The sequence below is a fragment of the Nicotiana tomentosiformis genome, chromosome 5, assembly GCF_000390325.3.
Source record: "Nicotiana tomentosiformis chromosome 5, ASM39032v3, whole genome shotgun sequence".
Lineage (NCBI taxonomy): Eukaryota > Viridiplantae > Streptophyta > Magnoliopsida > Solanales > Solanaceae > Nicotiana > Nicotiana tomentosiformis.
This window is the reverse complement of record NC_090816.1, coordinates 116,471,522-116,488,669: the sequence shown is the minus strand read 5'-3', so window position 1 is coordinate 116,488,669 and position 17,148 is coordinate 116,471,522. Positions and strand designations below refer to the sequence as shown.

At 35.3% G+C, this 17,148-nt stretch overlaps 1 protein-coding gene across 3 annotated transcripts; it reads left to right on the top strand.

Moving 5' to 3' along the window:
* Positions 1–1,277: 1,277 nt before the first annotated feature.
* LOC104086204 (O-fucosyltransferase 38) lies at positions 1,278–17,028 on the top strand. Of its 3 annotated transcripts, XM_009590406.4 has the most exons (11): positions 1,348–1,858; positions 7,013–7,091; positions 7,529–7,596; positions 10,202–10,290; positions 10,501–10,678; positions 11,569–11,697; positions 12,679–12,815; positions 14,314–14,527; positions 14,633–14,817; positions 15,280–15,372; positions 16,551–17,028. In XM_009590406.4, the coding sequence occupies exons 1-11, from the start codon at positions 1,682–1,684 to the stop codon at positions 16,684–16,686; spliced, it is 1,485 nt and encodes a 494-aa protein (XP_009588701.1). In that variant the 5' UTR covers positions 1,348–1,681; the 3' UTR covers positions 16,687–17,028. The 3 variants fall into 3 exon arrangements, with proteins under 3 accessions (XP_009588702.1, XP_009588703.1, XP_009588701.1); XM_009590407.4 differs by lacking the exons at positions 15,280–15,372; positions 16,551–17,028 and adding an exon at positions 14,982–15,263 and having other exon boundaries at positions 1,278–1,858; XM_009590408.4 differs by lacking the exons at positions 15,280–15,372; positions 16,551–17,028 and adding an exon at positions 14,992–15,085 and having other exon boundaries at positions 1,291–1,858.
* Positions 17,029–17,148: the final 120 nt, after the last annotated feature.

Sequence of the window (17,148 nt, the reverse complement as noted above, 5' to 3'; positions counted from 1 at the left end):
AGAAACAGCGAACCACTTGAAGGCTGTAAACCACACTGGAATTTAATTGTGCAGAAGAAGTTTAGAAAATTTTCGTAAGGAAATATTCTGGGATCAAGGCATATTTATAGCCATTTCTCGCACTGTTTTCTGAAAAGTTTGCAACCTTTCAGAAACAGCTATAGCTGTTGGAACAAGTGGGAACGATTCCCATTTAAAAACCCCCTGTGAAAGAAACGGATCAGGTCGCGTCGCGGGTCCTGAGTTATTCCAGGTTGACCTTTCTTTAATTAATTAAATAATTGAAAGAAGTTTTATCCAAAAAGATTAATAAATCAATCGTTGACCGAAGACGAGCAACGACGACTACGCGAGATTTACTTTCTTTCCAACCCATGTAACACCAAGGGAAGTGCTTTTTCAATATAAGCACATTCACTTTTTTTTTCTACCACCAATGATGGACACTTCTCTTTCCAAAGCAGGGAGCTCACTTTCCCTTCATTTTCATCCCTCCATTTCCTATTCACCAATCTTTTAATCCCAACAATATCATCTACTTTTTGCTTCTCCTTAATTCCTCCTCCTATGGGGTCGAAAATAATCACTACCTCTAATATGACACAAACTCATAACTCCCGTAAAGGACTATCTATGCAAATTTCAGTAGAATAATTTAATGATTAAGAGGTCATAATTCTAATCATACTGTCACATGTTTGAATTTCAACAACAAAAAAAACAAAGCACGAGAGAACCAAAATGAGAGAAGAAAATCGAATGGGTGACAATGCATGATGAACGAGTCGCGACTTTAACAAATGTTGTTCCAATTAATCAGTAAATCTATTTATATTAGATACTTAATATATGGTTATTAGGAGGCCAAATGTCACTATATACTCATTAACAACCTAAAATGATAACGAAAAGAAAAAGTTGGAGGAAAAAAATAGTATTAACCATCAATTTTAATCAATCAATTGAACAAACTAAATCACTAACTACCTCTGGCTGCGGTCCTCGAGAATCACTAAAAAAAGGTTTTATGAGACTACATCCCAGTAGATGAAACATTTTCTGTTTCTGGATTCATAAAATTTTAAATGTTATTTTGTAATTTATCAGCTCTCATCTATTTCTTAATTATTCTGTTTTTTCAAAGACAATACTTTGTGATAGGGTAAACGCCATATTCTGACCTCCTGCATTTTAAAACACTGGTTATAAGTTACAATTTACAATATATTCTATTCCGTTTTCCAATTTGACAGTCAATGATCTTTATTTTTGTTTCTAATATTTATACTGGCTGAACATTTTTTAAATAATTATTTTGATTTTTTTCTCACATACATTTAAATCAATATATTAATTTTTAAAACATGCAATATATATTTCATGTTACATTGCCTTAATTAAAAAAAGAAAAGGAGCTGAGATGGACCAGGTGTAAGAAATCCGGGCAATCTAAGAATTATCTATAAAGCAGGGGGTGCAAAAGTGCAATTTTCTCAAACTTAAACATCCTCTGATCTCGTCTTCAAACTGTTAACACTGAATCTGAATTCCAACCCAAACCAATAAATTCCCCACAATTTGCTACTTTAAAGTTTAAGCAACAGAGTCCTAAAATTTGTAGCCATTAATCAGCGTAGAAATATAGTAGCAGAATTCTTTCGAATTATATTTATAGAAAAAAATGGCGAACAGAGGCCACAGGACAACAAGAAGAACATCTCATTTCTCAATCACTCTCTATATTTTCCTCCTCTTTGTTTTCTCAATATTCGTTTTCGTTTTGTACTCTAAAGATATATCAGAAGATGAGCAAAATCCTCTCGTAGTATCGGAGAAGAAGGAGCCCGAATCCGAAGAGGTCTGTTATTTATTTATTTATTTATTTATTTATTTATTTATTTATTTATTTATTTATTTGTGAATTGGGTGATATGTGCTGATTTTTTGTAATTTGGTCTAGAAAGTATCTGGATAATTTATTAAATTTCCGAGAATTTTAGCTTCTTATTTGGATTGAAATTGGTGGTCAGAATTTTGGAGCTAAATTTACATTTGGTTGAAACAGGAGAACAAAATATGATAATGATAATAATAATAATAGAAATAGAGGCACAAGGATTTAGGTGGTTCAGCCAATTATGTTTAATCAAAGTGTATCTTAACACTTCATTCTCTAATATTTCTTATAAAGTCCAAGTTGTAAACAACAAGCTAGTAGTTGTGAACCAATTTACTCTTAGTAGTAATCAAGTTGCAAATCAACTTATTTAATATTGAATCAAGTTTGCTAGCCAACTTTCTGCCAGTCAACTTACCCTAAGTAGCAAGTGATGTAGCAAGCTAACTTAGTTCAAGTTCTAATTAAGTTGCAAGCTAACTTTATAATTCATTTGTTTTGTTCGGATTACGTTATATATGCATGTATACATTGCTGCAGAAACTTTAAGACTTAGAAATCCGTACATGTCTCTGTGGGAATTCTTTAGTTTCTCAGTTGGTTTGCTGTATGGGACACTTTTGAAATGCTTTCTCCTGAGTTTGTTATCTTGCGATTCGTCATAAAAAATGGAAGTTTGCTATCATCCTACTTAATGCTTTTGTAGATTGACATAGTTCTTGGACCTCCTAGTTTGGATTAACATGGGTAAACGGTATAAAAAAAAAAGTAAGGCAAAATCGGCAAATTGTGAACTTAAAGAAAGTGGCCTAGTGGTGATAACCTAACATAGAACTGAAATTGGTAGTATGTAAAGAGGCCTTGTGGCAAATATGCTTATCTTTTGTCTTCACATTTCAATTTGGTAAGAGCTTTCTGATTCAGTATTTGCTTGCTTTCCTTGGCACAACACAACAAGAAATTTGAATTATCAACAAGAAAGTGTAGGGGCAAGAAAGGCAATGAATATTCAATCAATCAGTTACGCCTCAATTCCAAATTTTTTATGATGAGCTGGATCAATAGTGTTAATCCATTATGTTCAGTATTCAGAGAATTCATCATGATTAAACTACTTTTATGCTGGCCATCGACCTATCACAATTCTTTTTTATCCTACAATATGTTGGATAAATTTCAAGTTTTATTTCTGTTTGTTATATGAAGTGAAATTTCAATTTGTTTTAAGAAAAAAGAAAGAAAAAGAGACGGCATTAGTGATAGTAAAAAAGGGCTTTAGTTCCTAACATTTTTCAAATGATAGGATGAGCTTTATTCCTTAAATTTTTATGAAATAGTGTGAACATGTTTTGGTACCTTAAAAGGGTAAAATAAGTGCCTTGTGTGTGATCCTTTATTTTGTATAGGCGAAATACATAAACGGCCCCTTTATTTTGTAGGTTCTCTTTTTTGGTATACAGCTTGTATACGGGGTTAGTTCCTAATTGTTAATAAAATTATTTACCTTATCAAAAAAAAAGTTGTCCTCAACGATCAGATAGATCAGTTAAATACTTCAAGTGGCTATTAAGTGTACGGAAAAGGTCCAAATCTGCCCTTATACTATACGAAATTGAGCACATTTGTCCTTCATTAATACTTTAGCTCAATATGCCCTTACCGTCACATAGTTGGTCCATATATGCCCTTAGAGTTACACAGTTGGCACATATATGCCCTTTTCGAAACGGAATCCACCCAAACTAATTAGCTCTTTCGTTAATTGTATTAAAGTGTATTATAAACACTATTTCCTTTTTATTAGTACTTTTTTTTCTTTACCTTTCTCTTTTCTTTCTTCTTTTTTCTTTTCTTCTTTTTTTTTTTTTCCTTTTTCTTTCTCCCTTATCCGATTTCCTCCATTAATGATGTCTTCTCCATTTTCATCACCAATTTCACTTGACAAAACTCATGAATTCCAATTACTAAGAAAATTCTCTCATAAGAATATTTTTATAGATCATATGTTTGTCAATTTTTTAATTTTTACTGAACATATATTTAGTTCTAAAAAATTTAACAAAGTAAGATTGAAATAATATTTATGTAATAAAAAATCCGAAAATCCAACAAAATCGAACAATCCAAACCGATATAATTGGTTTGGTTTGATTTTTATAAAAATCGAATCAACCCGTTCCCTGTACACCCCTAATCTACATAGTTAATAAAATAATAGAAAATGTCCAGCTGAAAAAAGACTAGCAACTCAAATTTATAATACTACAACTTGAACTCTAGGCTTTTAATCATTAAATTATCTTTCTGGAAACAATTTAAATATTTTGGTCTTTTGAGTATTGTTAAAGGTTGAGATGTTTTTATTATTTTAAAGTTTAAACCATAATTTTTGGAACAATTTAATTTCGTTTATTTAGAAGGCCAATAAAATTGGAACTTGATTACCTTATGAGAGAATTTTCTTAGTAATTGGAATTCATAAGTTTTGTCAAGTGAAATTGGTGACGAAAATGGAAAAGACATCAGTAATGGAGGAAACGGATAAGGGAGAAAGAAAAAGGAAATAAAAAAGAGAAGAAAAGAAAAAAGATGAAAGAAAAGAGAAATTAAAGGTAAAGAAAAAAAGTACTAATAAAAAAACAATAGTGTTTGTAATACACTTTAATACAATTAAAGAAAGAGCTAATTAGTTTAGGTGAATTCCGTTTCGAAAAGAGCATATATGGGCCAACTGTGTAATTCTAAGGGCATATATGGACCAACTATGTGACGGTAAGGGTATATTTGAGCTAAAGTATTAACGAAGGGCAAATGTGCTCAATTTCGTATAGTACAAGGGCATATTTGAACCTTTGCCCTTAAGTGTATCAAGTAAACACCCAGGTGCAGCAAAACATATGCGTGAGTTACACTTGCCAATGATATATCAAATGAACCAATTAAAGAACGACACATATAATTTGTAATAATTAAAACAAAAACAACCAAAAAATTAATCCAAACTTCCGGGCAGTTCCAGGCTGGCAAAAATGGAGTCACCGAACTGACCAAAAATTTGAATTGACAGAGCTCCTACAACCCAAGTACACAAGAGATTACACGTGCAAAAGCTCTGATCTCGTCAATGCCCATATGTCATTGTCAGATTTTCTTGGTGTTTATATGAATGCTCATTAACAGAACAACTACATACACAAATGAGGCGAGCTAAGATGAATACATCATAGTATCTACGGGTGGGCAAAATTTGGGCAAATCCGAAATCCAAATTTTTTGGATTTTTGGATTACGGATTGGATTTTCGATATAATTTTAAAAATTTTTAGATTTCGGATTGGATATTGAATTTGGTACTTTGGATTTTTGGATATCCGAAAATTCAAATTTTTTGTACTTTATATTTAGTCCATTATCCATATGCCAATAGTAATAAGTTCAATACTCTATCCATTAGATATTATCTCATATATTCAATATTAATTACTAAGCTAATGTGAGAATACTTTCTATTTGGACATGATTTTACTGTTGCTACTTCTTATCAGCCGTATTAATGTCTCTGTTGTATTTTTTTGATAATAATTTCATTACTTGAATACTTTATTTGGGTGATTGCAGCAAGAATGAGGAACTTTTCAGGCAATTTAACATGAGAACTTCATTTGGATATTCATTTTTGTAAAAAGTAGAAACATCTCATCTTATACGCTCAAAACCGAAAATCCATAATATCCAAAGCGATTAATCCCAATCCGAACTTAAAATATCCGATCCAATCCGAACTTATTTGGATTGGATTTGGATTGTCATTTCTTCAATCCGAAAATCGAAAATCCAAACCGAAATTCTCATATCCAATTCGAATGGCCCGAACGCCCACCCCTAATAGTATCCCCACAAATAATTAAAATATCCAGTAGAAATAACAACAAATTGGAAATAACAAAATTAAATCAACAACGGTCAAGCCCGTAAAGGTCAGAGATTTAAAGCATCAAAGCAGCAGCAGACAACTACAACAACAGATCCGGCGACAACAGCTTTGTTCCTCGCCAACAAGTCCCCCACGGTCACCTTCCGTTCCCACCTCCATTTTCCACCCTAATTAATCCTCTTTCAAATCTATTTTCCTTTTTTTTATAGCTTATAATCAGACATTGTGAGAATGATTAGATGACAAAACCTGATTTCATAAAGGACAAAAATTGATTTCATAACTTGTAATCGAAGGTGAAAAAATTGAAGAAGGAGAAGTGTGAAAATGAAGGTAAGTGGGGTTCACATAAAGTCAGGTTAATTTTAAAAAGAAAAAGAAAAAGAAAAAACTTTAATTTTAAGGGTTTTACGCGCTCGAATGTGAATATAAAGCACACACTTTGCCATGTCAGCGTGGGGGGTTCACGAGGTCGCACTTTAGTCGTGAAGAAGTGTGTAATTGGTAATACGGTTAGTTGAGGTGTCTATTTGGTCGTTGTGTACAACATATAGCCATAAAGGGGCCATTTATGTATTTCACCTTTTGTATATTTGGGGCTTGTCTTAATTGTACTTGTTTAAGTGCTTCCTGCAAAATAAGCAATTGAAGAATGATAAGGAGCCTTTTGGAAAAGAAAGGAAAATAACAAGTTTATGTCATGCTATTGGTTTTTATATCTCTCTTCCATTTCTATGATATTTCTTTGTACTGCGATAGTTGCTGAGAAATTTCGTTTCAGGATTCATCAGCATTATAGTAGCTAGATATTTCAAGTATACATGTTTGTAGTTCTAAGGAATGAGTTTTTATTTAGTTTCCACATGTATTTTGCACTAGGATTGTTTCGTCCTTTTCCTATGCTTACGAGTTTTATTTCTTTTAGGGTCAACCCTATTCAACTTATTTCCTCCAATTTATACAAAGAGTGAATATGTAAATTATGTACTTGTATAACAGATAAATTAGAATCTTAAGGAATATTTTTCATTTGTCCTTGGTGTAACTTGTCCGGCCAGTTTGAAAATGTTAGAGTTGTATCTGTGTAGTGTTTTGGTGTCTTGCTTGCATCAGTGACTAGCTCTCGTAATGATAACTGTTAGACTCCTGCTAGTGAGAATGTCTCCTTTTGTCTTTTGCAGAATGCAGATAATTCTGTCTGGGAAGCTTCACACAGCCATGGTTTACATCCATGTGTCAAGCCAACTGTGAGATATAAAGGTTAAACTCTATTAGAATAGCTTGTGTTTCTTCTGCTACCTGCAACTTAAACTGGAAATAGTATCTTCATTTCCTCTTGGGAGCACTAATGCTTTTCTATGTTCTATAAAGAAGATACTCATCTGGATTTTCTCAAGATCTCGATTTTCCTGATTTTTCTTTTTTGGGGGAGGGGGTGTTCATAGTTATTTTGGGAAACAATTTCTTTTCTATCTACTCTTCTTATGGTGCTATCAGCTCATGCATGTGCTGATTCAAAGCTGAAACAGCAGATTTCTCGGTCATAAAAGAAAAATATCATGCCTGTGCTGTTTCCTCTGCTTTCTCTCTCTCTCAATCTCCTTGACCTGTACCACCTCAGGCACAATATGAAATTTTTATGTGCCACAACTTTATCCGCTCGAAAGTCTTATGCAGAATTTATCCTTCTTGTCCAGCTGCTCTAGGATGGAATCGCTACTTGACTGTAAAAAGTAATGGTGGATTAAATCAAATGAGGATGGGTGTAAGTTCAATCTTCTTTTTGATTTCTATTTTCCATTTTCTGTATGTTACATAATCATTCCTGTTTTTTTTCCTGATAAGGTAAATAGCAACAACAACAATAGCCCAGTGAACCCACAAGTGGGGTCTGGGGAGGGTAGTGTGTACGCAAACCTTACCCCTATTCCGGAGGAGTAGAGAGGGTTTCCGATAGACTCTCGGCATAATAAAATGAAAACTAGACAGTGTAGCAGTAACAACAAAGGAATCCAGAAAGATAACATCAACAACATAATAACCAGAAAATAGAGAGAAAAGTAATAACACTAAGCAGTAACAATGGCTGATAAGGTAAATAATTTTATGAAAAAAAGGGGAGAACCCCGTATACAAGATGTATTCAAAACTGTTAAAGACATAATTAAGTAGATAAAAGTGTACTCTCTCTAACAACTTAAGCTTTTAGATGAGATGGTTACACACTTCAATATGGTATCAGAGCCCAGGTTCGGTGGGACGTATAGATATGGCAAAGTGATGGTGCGGGACGGTGCACACACAAGAAGAATCTAGTTGCGGGCTTCGGTTGCCATAATACTCTAACAATGTGGGTGGCACACAGTGAATCTCGGAAATTGACCCGTGGATCGTGGCAATGGTTGGGTGTGCGAACAAAGTCCCATTTTGGTAGCTGAAAAGATTGGGAGCCTACATATAAGGTGTAGGGATCTCTTAATGATGTGGGGCCTTCTTGAAAAAACCGTGCGAGCTTGGCCCAAAGCGGACAATATCACACCATGTTAAGAGTATCTTTGGGTTGTTTTAACCCAACAACTGGTATCAGAGCCACTCCGCATGCAACCCTGAACGGTGGTGGGGCAAACCTCAGCGAGGACGCTGAGTCCCTAAGGGTGTGTATGTGATACCCTAGGCGAATCCCACATCGACAAAATATAGGAGAGATGCTAGGTATATCAGTAAACATGCCTTAGACTCTAGTGACGCGTTTTAAACCCGTGCTGGCCTAGGCCCAAAGTGGACAATATCACAAGTGAGCTGGGCTGTTACACGATGTTGGGCCCTTACAATTGTGCACGCTCCAGATGTCCAGTCCTGGGCGTGAGAGGGGGTGTTGAGTCCCACATCGACAATGAAGGGGATTTTGGGGTGTGAGTTAGGTCCAAAGCTTATATTTGACAAGAATAAAGAGAACCTACACCAAAATATGGTTCTCAACAAAGGAAACCAAATCATCTATACAAATAGACACTCTTCTCTCTTTCCATATCACCCACATAATGGCTAGAGGTGCGAACTTCGACGCCCTTGGACTTCTCTTCCCACTCTTGTAGACCCAACTGTGCAACACGTTGCATAATCATTCTTGTTTTAAACCACAAATTTCAACGGAATAGCTTTTGTTCTATTCGAGCTACTGTTAAACAAGCTAAACGTTTTGAATCAGCCCAACTTGGAAATGCTAGTGGACATGTGGTAGCTTGTATATGATTCTGTGCAGATTCCTGGGGTATCATTTAACATGTTGACATGATTGAAGATGGCTATTTAGAAACCTTCAGCTTGGAAATGTGGTTCCTTAAAGTCTATTCAGAGTTTTGGAGTGAATTATATGTTAGGAAGTAACATCCCTAGATAAAGGGAGAAGAGAAGTTAACAAGAAAAGCAGTCTCATACGAAGTTCGTGGGCAAAATAGCTGAATAAATTCTATATTGGTTTTGGGTAAAATAGCTGAATAGAAGATAAGACAAAGCCTGGCATGATTGGTAAAAGAATTTAATTTTTATTGGAGAAGTACAACTGGAAAATGATATAAGATTTACTCTTTGGTGAAAGATATAGTCTCAACTGAATTTCTAAGAGCTAGTGTTCAGTAAGCTTCTAAGGACCCATTTGGCCATAGATTTTGCCAAAATAAACTTGGGTTTTATTTGGCAAACACATGTTTGGCCATAGATTTTGCCTACATTTTGGCCAAATCCCAATTGCCAAATCCCAAAACCAGCTCAATAGCTAGTTTTGGGCCAAAATATCACTATTATATTTTTTTAAAATTGCCCCAAACTTTTGTATTTTATAAAAGAGCTCACCATTTATTATTTTGTAACGATGTTGCTTCGTCTTCTCGGTCATCTGATAGTGTATCATGTAGTTCATTATAAAAATGATAATTTTGTATCAAATTTATTTATGTTCAGGACTATGGTTTGCGATAATATAATGAATGTTATTGATAATGGTACTGTTGGGTATTTGTGATAGTTTTTAGAACTTGTGGGTATAAGTCATGTTTCATATTTTTCCAAACCAAACTTCACCCAAATCAGATTTTTCAGAATAAATTTGGGAATCTATGGCCAAACGCTAGCTAAGTTTTGCTAGTTTGCTGTTTCGTTGATAAGATGATTATGCCATGACTTGTAGAGAGCTTACTCGCGGATCTTTCATGTTGTTGATTATGGATGTAGTCACATCTCATTATTGAAATATCATTGTGGTCATACCCATTTTTTAAGCAAATATGTCCACATATTTGTACGTTGATGAATTTTTCCCTTCAGTCTTAATTTGTCAATTTGCTTTTTTTTTTTTTCCTTTTTACTTACAGATAGCTGACATGGTGGCAGTGGCACACGTAATGAATGCAACTTTGGTAATTCCTCAATTGGACAAGCGATCGTTCTGGCAAGATTCAAGGTCATATTTTGTTCTCTACTGTGTCTCTCACAACTTTACATTGCTTGTCATTCTTTAAGAAATGTTTTTATACATTGCCTGAGACTGTTTGTGGCCTTTTCTTGTTTCTTCTAGAATGCTGATGAGTGCTTTAATCTCTAGCAATTCTTTTTTATTTTCACTTTATCTAAACATACTTACTCTTGTTTGTTCTAATGGGCTAATGTACAGTACATTTTCAGATATATTTGATGAGAACCATTTCATTGAAACATTACAAGGGGACCTCAGGATTCTTAAAGAGCTTCCCAAAGAAATAGAATCATTACCTCGAGCTAGGAAGCACTTTACGTCATGGTCAGGAATGGGTTACTATGAAGAAATGACGCAATTGTGGAAGGAGCATCAGGCATGTAAATCTTATTCCTATCACCTTCTTCTTAAAAGTAGATTTTCTTAACCTCTCTCTTGCAATGGACCCAAAACAAGAAATTGTTGCTACTTGTTGCCCTTGCTTGCTGTCAAAGGAAATTGTTGATATTTAAATGTACGACCATGGAACATGATGTCGTTGGCGAAGTTATTATGATAATGTGTTCTCTAGTTGAACTGTATTATATATCTATATGCTCAACATGTTAGTAGTGTTCATGGTGGTCGTAGCGATTCAGTTTTTCTTGTTGCACCAAGTAAGATAGTGTCTCTTTTCAAACAACATTTACAGAATAAACCCTCTGATTTTTATATGAAAGTATATTAAACAATATGAGAAATAACCTTCGATTATGTTATTCAATTCAATGGGAAGTAAGGGACATCTTCACCCATTATTAGCAGAAAATAAAAAAACTTCAAGTGTATTATATCACTGCCAATGCTTGACTCAAGGTGGTGCTAACATATGGATGCATTACTACCAAAAACTTGCGAATATTTATGAGTTCGATTCCTTGTTGTACATGGAAGGCTATTATTGACCATTGGAATTTATTAGGCAAGAAAAAATTAACTTTCTTCTCAATAGTCCGTTATTAAAGCCCTTCTAAAATTATCAGCTACTATGAGATGTCAGAGAGATGGCATTTAATCCCAAAATCATCAAATCCTGGAGGGGATTTGAATTGTCGTTTTATTAACTTTATCAGTTTATTATGTCGATATTATCAATATAATCCATAATCAAAGAGTCTCTATTTCCATTTCCTTTTGTTCGGGGGACTTGATCCTAATTTTCTTTTGTCTTCTCTAGCAAATCATATATCTGAAATTGAAAATTGGCTTATTGCATCTTAATTGCAGGTAATTCATGTTGCTAAATCTGATTCTCGCCTTGCAAACAATGAACTGCCTCTTGATATTCAGAGATTAAGATGTCGTGCTCTATATAATGCTCTCCGCTTCTCTCCTCCTATTGAGAGACTTGGAAAGGTTAGAACAATCATTTGAGAAATTTGCTTACAGTTTTGGACTAGATGTTCTGGTCACACCATAAATACTTATTCCCTTTGTTTCAATTTATATGATAGACTTTCCTTATTACTCCGTTTAAAAAAAATGACACATTTATATATTTGGCGATAATCTAACTTTAAACTTTCAATTTTACCCATTTCACCCATTACGAGAAGCTTTTATAGTTTATGTCCCACAAAGCTTTTACCCTTTAACCTTCAACCTTCAAGACCACAAGTTTCAAAAATCTTCTTTCCCTCCCTTAAATTCCGTGCCAAGTCAAACTGCGTCATATATAAACTGAAACGGAGGGAGTATGTAGTTTTGCGATTCCCTTTTGGATAGTCACACTACACTGAATCTTTTTGTTGGTTATTGTATTTCCACTAAATATTTTGGTGTCCAGATCTCCTTGATTAAGAATGGCATTCAACTTATGAAATAAATATGCTATAATATTAGGTGTAGGATTCTCATGCCTGTTTATGCTGGCAAAATAGTTAAAAGATAACAGTTATCCACCCATATTATCCATTAAAAATTGGTTGGATAATAAACTTTTTAAAAACGGGTCATATATGGATAAGAACAAAATGTATAACTAATGGGTTTAACTTTTACATTTGTAAAGTCTCAAATTGGGGGTTCCTCAAGTTTGTGAGACTAAGAATTCTCCCAAAAGTGATCATATTCAAGAAGGCAAGGATAATATGGATATCCATATTATCCGTCAGTTAACCCTTTTTTATCCGTATTAAATATGGGTCTGGTTGGATAATGTATCCGTTTTTGCATTAACCGTTTTCGACCCGCCCATATCCGACCCGATCCACCCATTTGCCACCCCTAAATACAAGTTTATCTACATCCTTTTATGTTTTGGATCTCATTTGTAAGGTCTCCAACTAGAATTCCTCATTAATTAGGGTTTGGTAATACATGATGATGATACTACAGAAGCTTGTGGACCGGCTCCGAACAAGAGCAAATAGATATGTTGCACTCCATTTGAGATATGAGAAGGACATGCTGTCTTTTACTGGCTGTACTTACGGTCTTACTGAAGTAGAAGCAGAGGAGCTTCGCATGATGAGGTTATCTATAACTCTCTCATTATCACTATCATATTTTGTCATGATTTTCCTATAATATATGCCTTATATTAAGCTCATTGTATTAATGATTATCTGCATAAAGGAGGGCTAAACCACCTTTCTTCAATCTATTTATTTTTCTGAGCCCAATGAGATTATTGCGTCTCAATCATGGCTTGTAGGTTATTTAGGAGTGGCAAGTTCCTTGATCACAAGTTTATACATACAGGCTGTGAAAGAAGAGTATCCAACCCAAAACCTTAAGGCAATGGATGGAGTGGCCTAAGGCTTGATAAACCCCTTTGGAAACTCTTACATAACAGATGAGGGGAGTGTATTTTGAGTGTATTCTTTAACACCTTCTTGCATGTGTAACCCCGTTGTTGCGTTTAACCGTGCACTGAATTTTGTCCTTTTTCTTGAGAAGATTTAAGAGTGGACCCAATGTGTATATATATATAGAGAGATTAGGCTCAACAGACTAAAGAGTGGGCTGCAACTAAGAGGATAGTAGGCTCAGCAGGCTAAGAAGTGGGCCGGGCAAAATTTGTAGCTCAATGGGCTGAATAAAGAGAGAGAAGCACAACGCAACTCCATAGGTTGAGTTGAGGGAGAGAAGGCCAGAGCAATAGAACTAGAAGAGAGAATGCGGTTATGCAAACGGGCTCACCAAATCGACCTTGGGCCTGACTCAATCTAAAAAGATAGCTCATGAGGTAGGATTTCCGAAAACCTTATAAGGAGACAAACAACCTATACTTCCACCAATATGAGACACTTAAACGCCCACATGTCTAAGTCTGCCAATTGGAGCGTAGACAACATAATATGGGGGTCCAACATTGAGACACAAAATAATTGGATTGAGCTTGGCGCCAATATCAAGTTGAAATGTATGACCATCTCATCTAAAAACTTAGGCTTTGAGAGAGAGCACACTTTTAATTTACTTAAATATGTCTTCAACACATCCCCTTACGTGCAGGCCTGATTCTTTTTCATAGCGCAAGCACGTAAAAATTCTTTTCAATAATGGGTAGCGGTGAATCTTGAACTACCTGTGCCTGCTCTGGTACTATTTTGAAGGAATCTGGGCATCCAACCAAAATCCTTAAGGCAATGAGTGAAGTGGCCTAGGACTTTATGTTTCCTTTGGAAATCCTTACACAACCACGAGGACAAGTGTATTCTCTAACACAGGATATTTAGAGCCTTCAGATTTAATTGTGAAATTTCAGAAGCTCTTCTTCTGTATAACTTACTCAGACACAGAGGCTCTGAGAGACACATACTATACTATGCATGTCAAAATGTCATCTATGTATTTTATTTAACATCAAAGCAACTGCTCCAATTCATCTGGTGTCATGGATTCTTGTAAGAGGGTGGACTCTGCTTAGATCTTTTCCCTTTTCTTCAGTTGTAGGCTTGTAGCAATGATCTTTAGAATGACAACCAATGTGTTATGTAATATCTAATGTTACTCATCCATGACTAGAGAGAATACAAATCATTGGAAGATTAAGGTTATCAACTCAACTGAACAGAGAATTGATGGTTTCTGCCCTCTCACTCCGAAGGAGGTTGGATTATTTCTTCAGGCTCTTGGTTATCCTCTGTCAACATTGATTTATATTGCTGCCGGAGAAATTTATGGTGGTAACACTCACCTCTCAGAGCTCACATCTCGCTTTCCTAATGTTATTTTCAAGGTTTGTACCTGCACCTTAGCATTCTGGCAGTCATGCGGCTCGAAGTTAATTTCTTTCTCAAATAGTGTATTCTACCTACCAAACCAAATGTCTTGCTGATGGCAGGAAATGCTGGCAACGCCAGAAGAACTGAGAGGGTTTGCCAATCATGCCTCACAAACTGCAGCACTCGATTATCTCATCTCTGTAGAGAGTGATGTTTTCATTCCATCACACTCAGGTAATATGGCAAGAGCAGTTGAGGGGCACCGCAGATTCTTAGGCCACCGAAAAACAATCACTCCTGACAGGTACTCAAGTAATTAATGAAATTTTTCTGTTGCTTTTGGTTGGTATAGAGTTTGAGTTCGTGTGGTTTGCAAGTGAATTATTTTTTTGATTTTATCAATTTTAGAAGGGTGATTTTTCAAGTTTTCTTTTAGCACTGCTAAGCTTGGAATTTTTCTTTATTGAGGTGTTACCAGTGCCTTCATTTAGGGCACAAATCAACCATTCTTAAGAGGCTACGAGTACATGGGATAGAAATAGCTGAAAAGTTCACCTACAAATCAGGGAGTTCTATGGTAACATGAAAGTTCATCTTGACTGGCATGTTGGAGGTGCTGTTGGGGAAACAGCTTAGCATTCTTATAGGGAAGAGTCGTATAGAAATCCTTAAAACTTTGAAATTGCGCAAGTTGGATTAAGTTTTGTGGCCTTGGACTCTTCATTTACATATTAAAAGCAACATAATTATCTGCTAAATTATGCAGGAAAGGCTTAGTTGAAATATTTGATAAGCTGGAAGCTGGTCAGCTTGAAGGACCATCATTTTCACATCTTGTCAAGCATTTGCATAAGAACAGGTGATAATACATACGCAATGGATACTCACATTATCGCTTGCACTTGTTCACGTAATTGTTTCTGTCAAAAGTTTTTTCTCTCTGTTTCTGTTACTTGGATGCAACAATGGGCCCTGGGAGTAATAACTTCAGAAATTGAACCAAGGGACTTTACTCTGGCATTGGCTGCTACTAGATTCCTTGTTAAAGAATAATTTTAGGTTGGAGATATATAACCTCCCGCATCGATTGTACAAGAGCTTCTAAGGTGTTCATAATGGTCAAAACTTAGATTCTTTTACATAATATGAGCACCAAAATTTGGCAAGCTCGTTCTCTCACGTATAGGTCCTAGAAAACTTAGGTTATTTTCATTGTATGAGCACCAAAATTCGGTAAGTTCGTTCTCACGTATAGCTCCTCTCTCATAATCATTTTCTTTGCACTCTGACCAGTTGTTTATTGTTCTCTTTATTTTATTGCTTTGGACTTCTTTCTCAATGCAATCGATCAAGCTACTAACTCCAGCTTTATGCCAGCATCTCACTCCGTTGAGCTTGTTCTCTCTCTCTCTCTCTCTCTCTCTCTTTTTCAGACCCCCTTTCTTAGATTCTTGAGCTTATCGCTCATCCCAAGTCCACTCTTTTTCCTGTTGAACCTCTGTGAGCTCCTCAAAATATAGTCGAGACTCGAGAGAAAACAGGAAAAGAAAAAAAACAAGAAAAGCCAAAAAAATAAATTATCTTCAGTACACGTCTAAACCCGTAAATCTGGGTTATACATGCAAGATGATGTTACAGATAAATACCATCCCATGTCAGTTTTAGATGGTTTTTCCAAGGGATTTGTAACGGTTTTGGATTATTTCACCCATTGTTTTAAGATTTTGATTTTGGTTTTGATACTTTAAGATTATTTCCCTGGGTTATTAGATTATTTTGATTCAAGCAGCAGAAATCTTACTTTAAAGCTGGAATCTTGTCAAAGTATTTCCAAAGAAAAATGTTTCAACTAATCATTTCAAAAACTTTCTTGATTTAAAGTCTTTTCAACCTGTTTCCAGGAAACTTATGTAACTAGTAAACAACAACCGGTTTTAAACTGTTTCGGAGGGAATTGTAAAGCCTTCAACAATTACAACCATGTTAAAGTTTGCTTGATAACTGATAAATTCCGGACTTATAATTAATACATTACAGGCAAGGCGCTCCAAGAAAAAGAGCTGGTGCTCCCCCGGGAGTCAAAGGTCGAGCAAGATCAAGATTGGAAGAGCCGTTTTACCAAAATCCATATCCGGAGTGTATATGCAGTTCTAAAACCCGAGTGAGAAAATAAAGGGGTTACTTCTTGTCTGCTTCCAGCCAGCAGGTCTCTCTTGTTCTCAGTCATCTAAATGCCTGAAATCATATTTTTTCAACCATCTTATTCAACTTCAGTTTCTCTGTTCCTGATTATTTGTTGGCCATTTTATCTATGGTGGGATGGTGGTAACTAAACTTTCAATTTTTGTACATTAGACTAGTGATTAAGTATCTTGGTACATATGCAATATGGCCTTTTCTTGTCCATCTCTAGCACTCAATCCCTCTTGCACCAAATGTTTTTCAGTATTTATCTTTGTAAACAAATAATGGTATATTGGAATTAGGAGCAAAAACTGTTTAATGTCTTGGTAAATTGCTTCTGGGGTACTTAAATCTTCAAAATAATCTCTTCCAACAAACTGTTTAATACACATTCTCCTTAGTTTATTTGTCCAACTAAATGTTAGACAATGGCACTATCTTTTCCAACAAT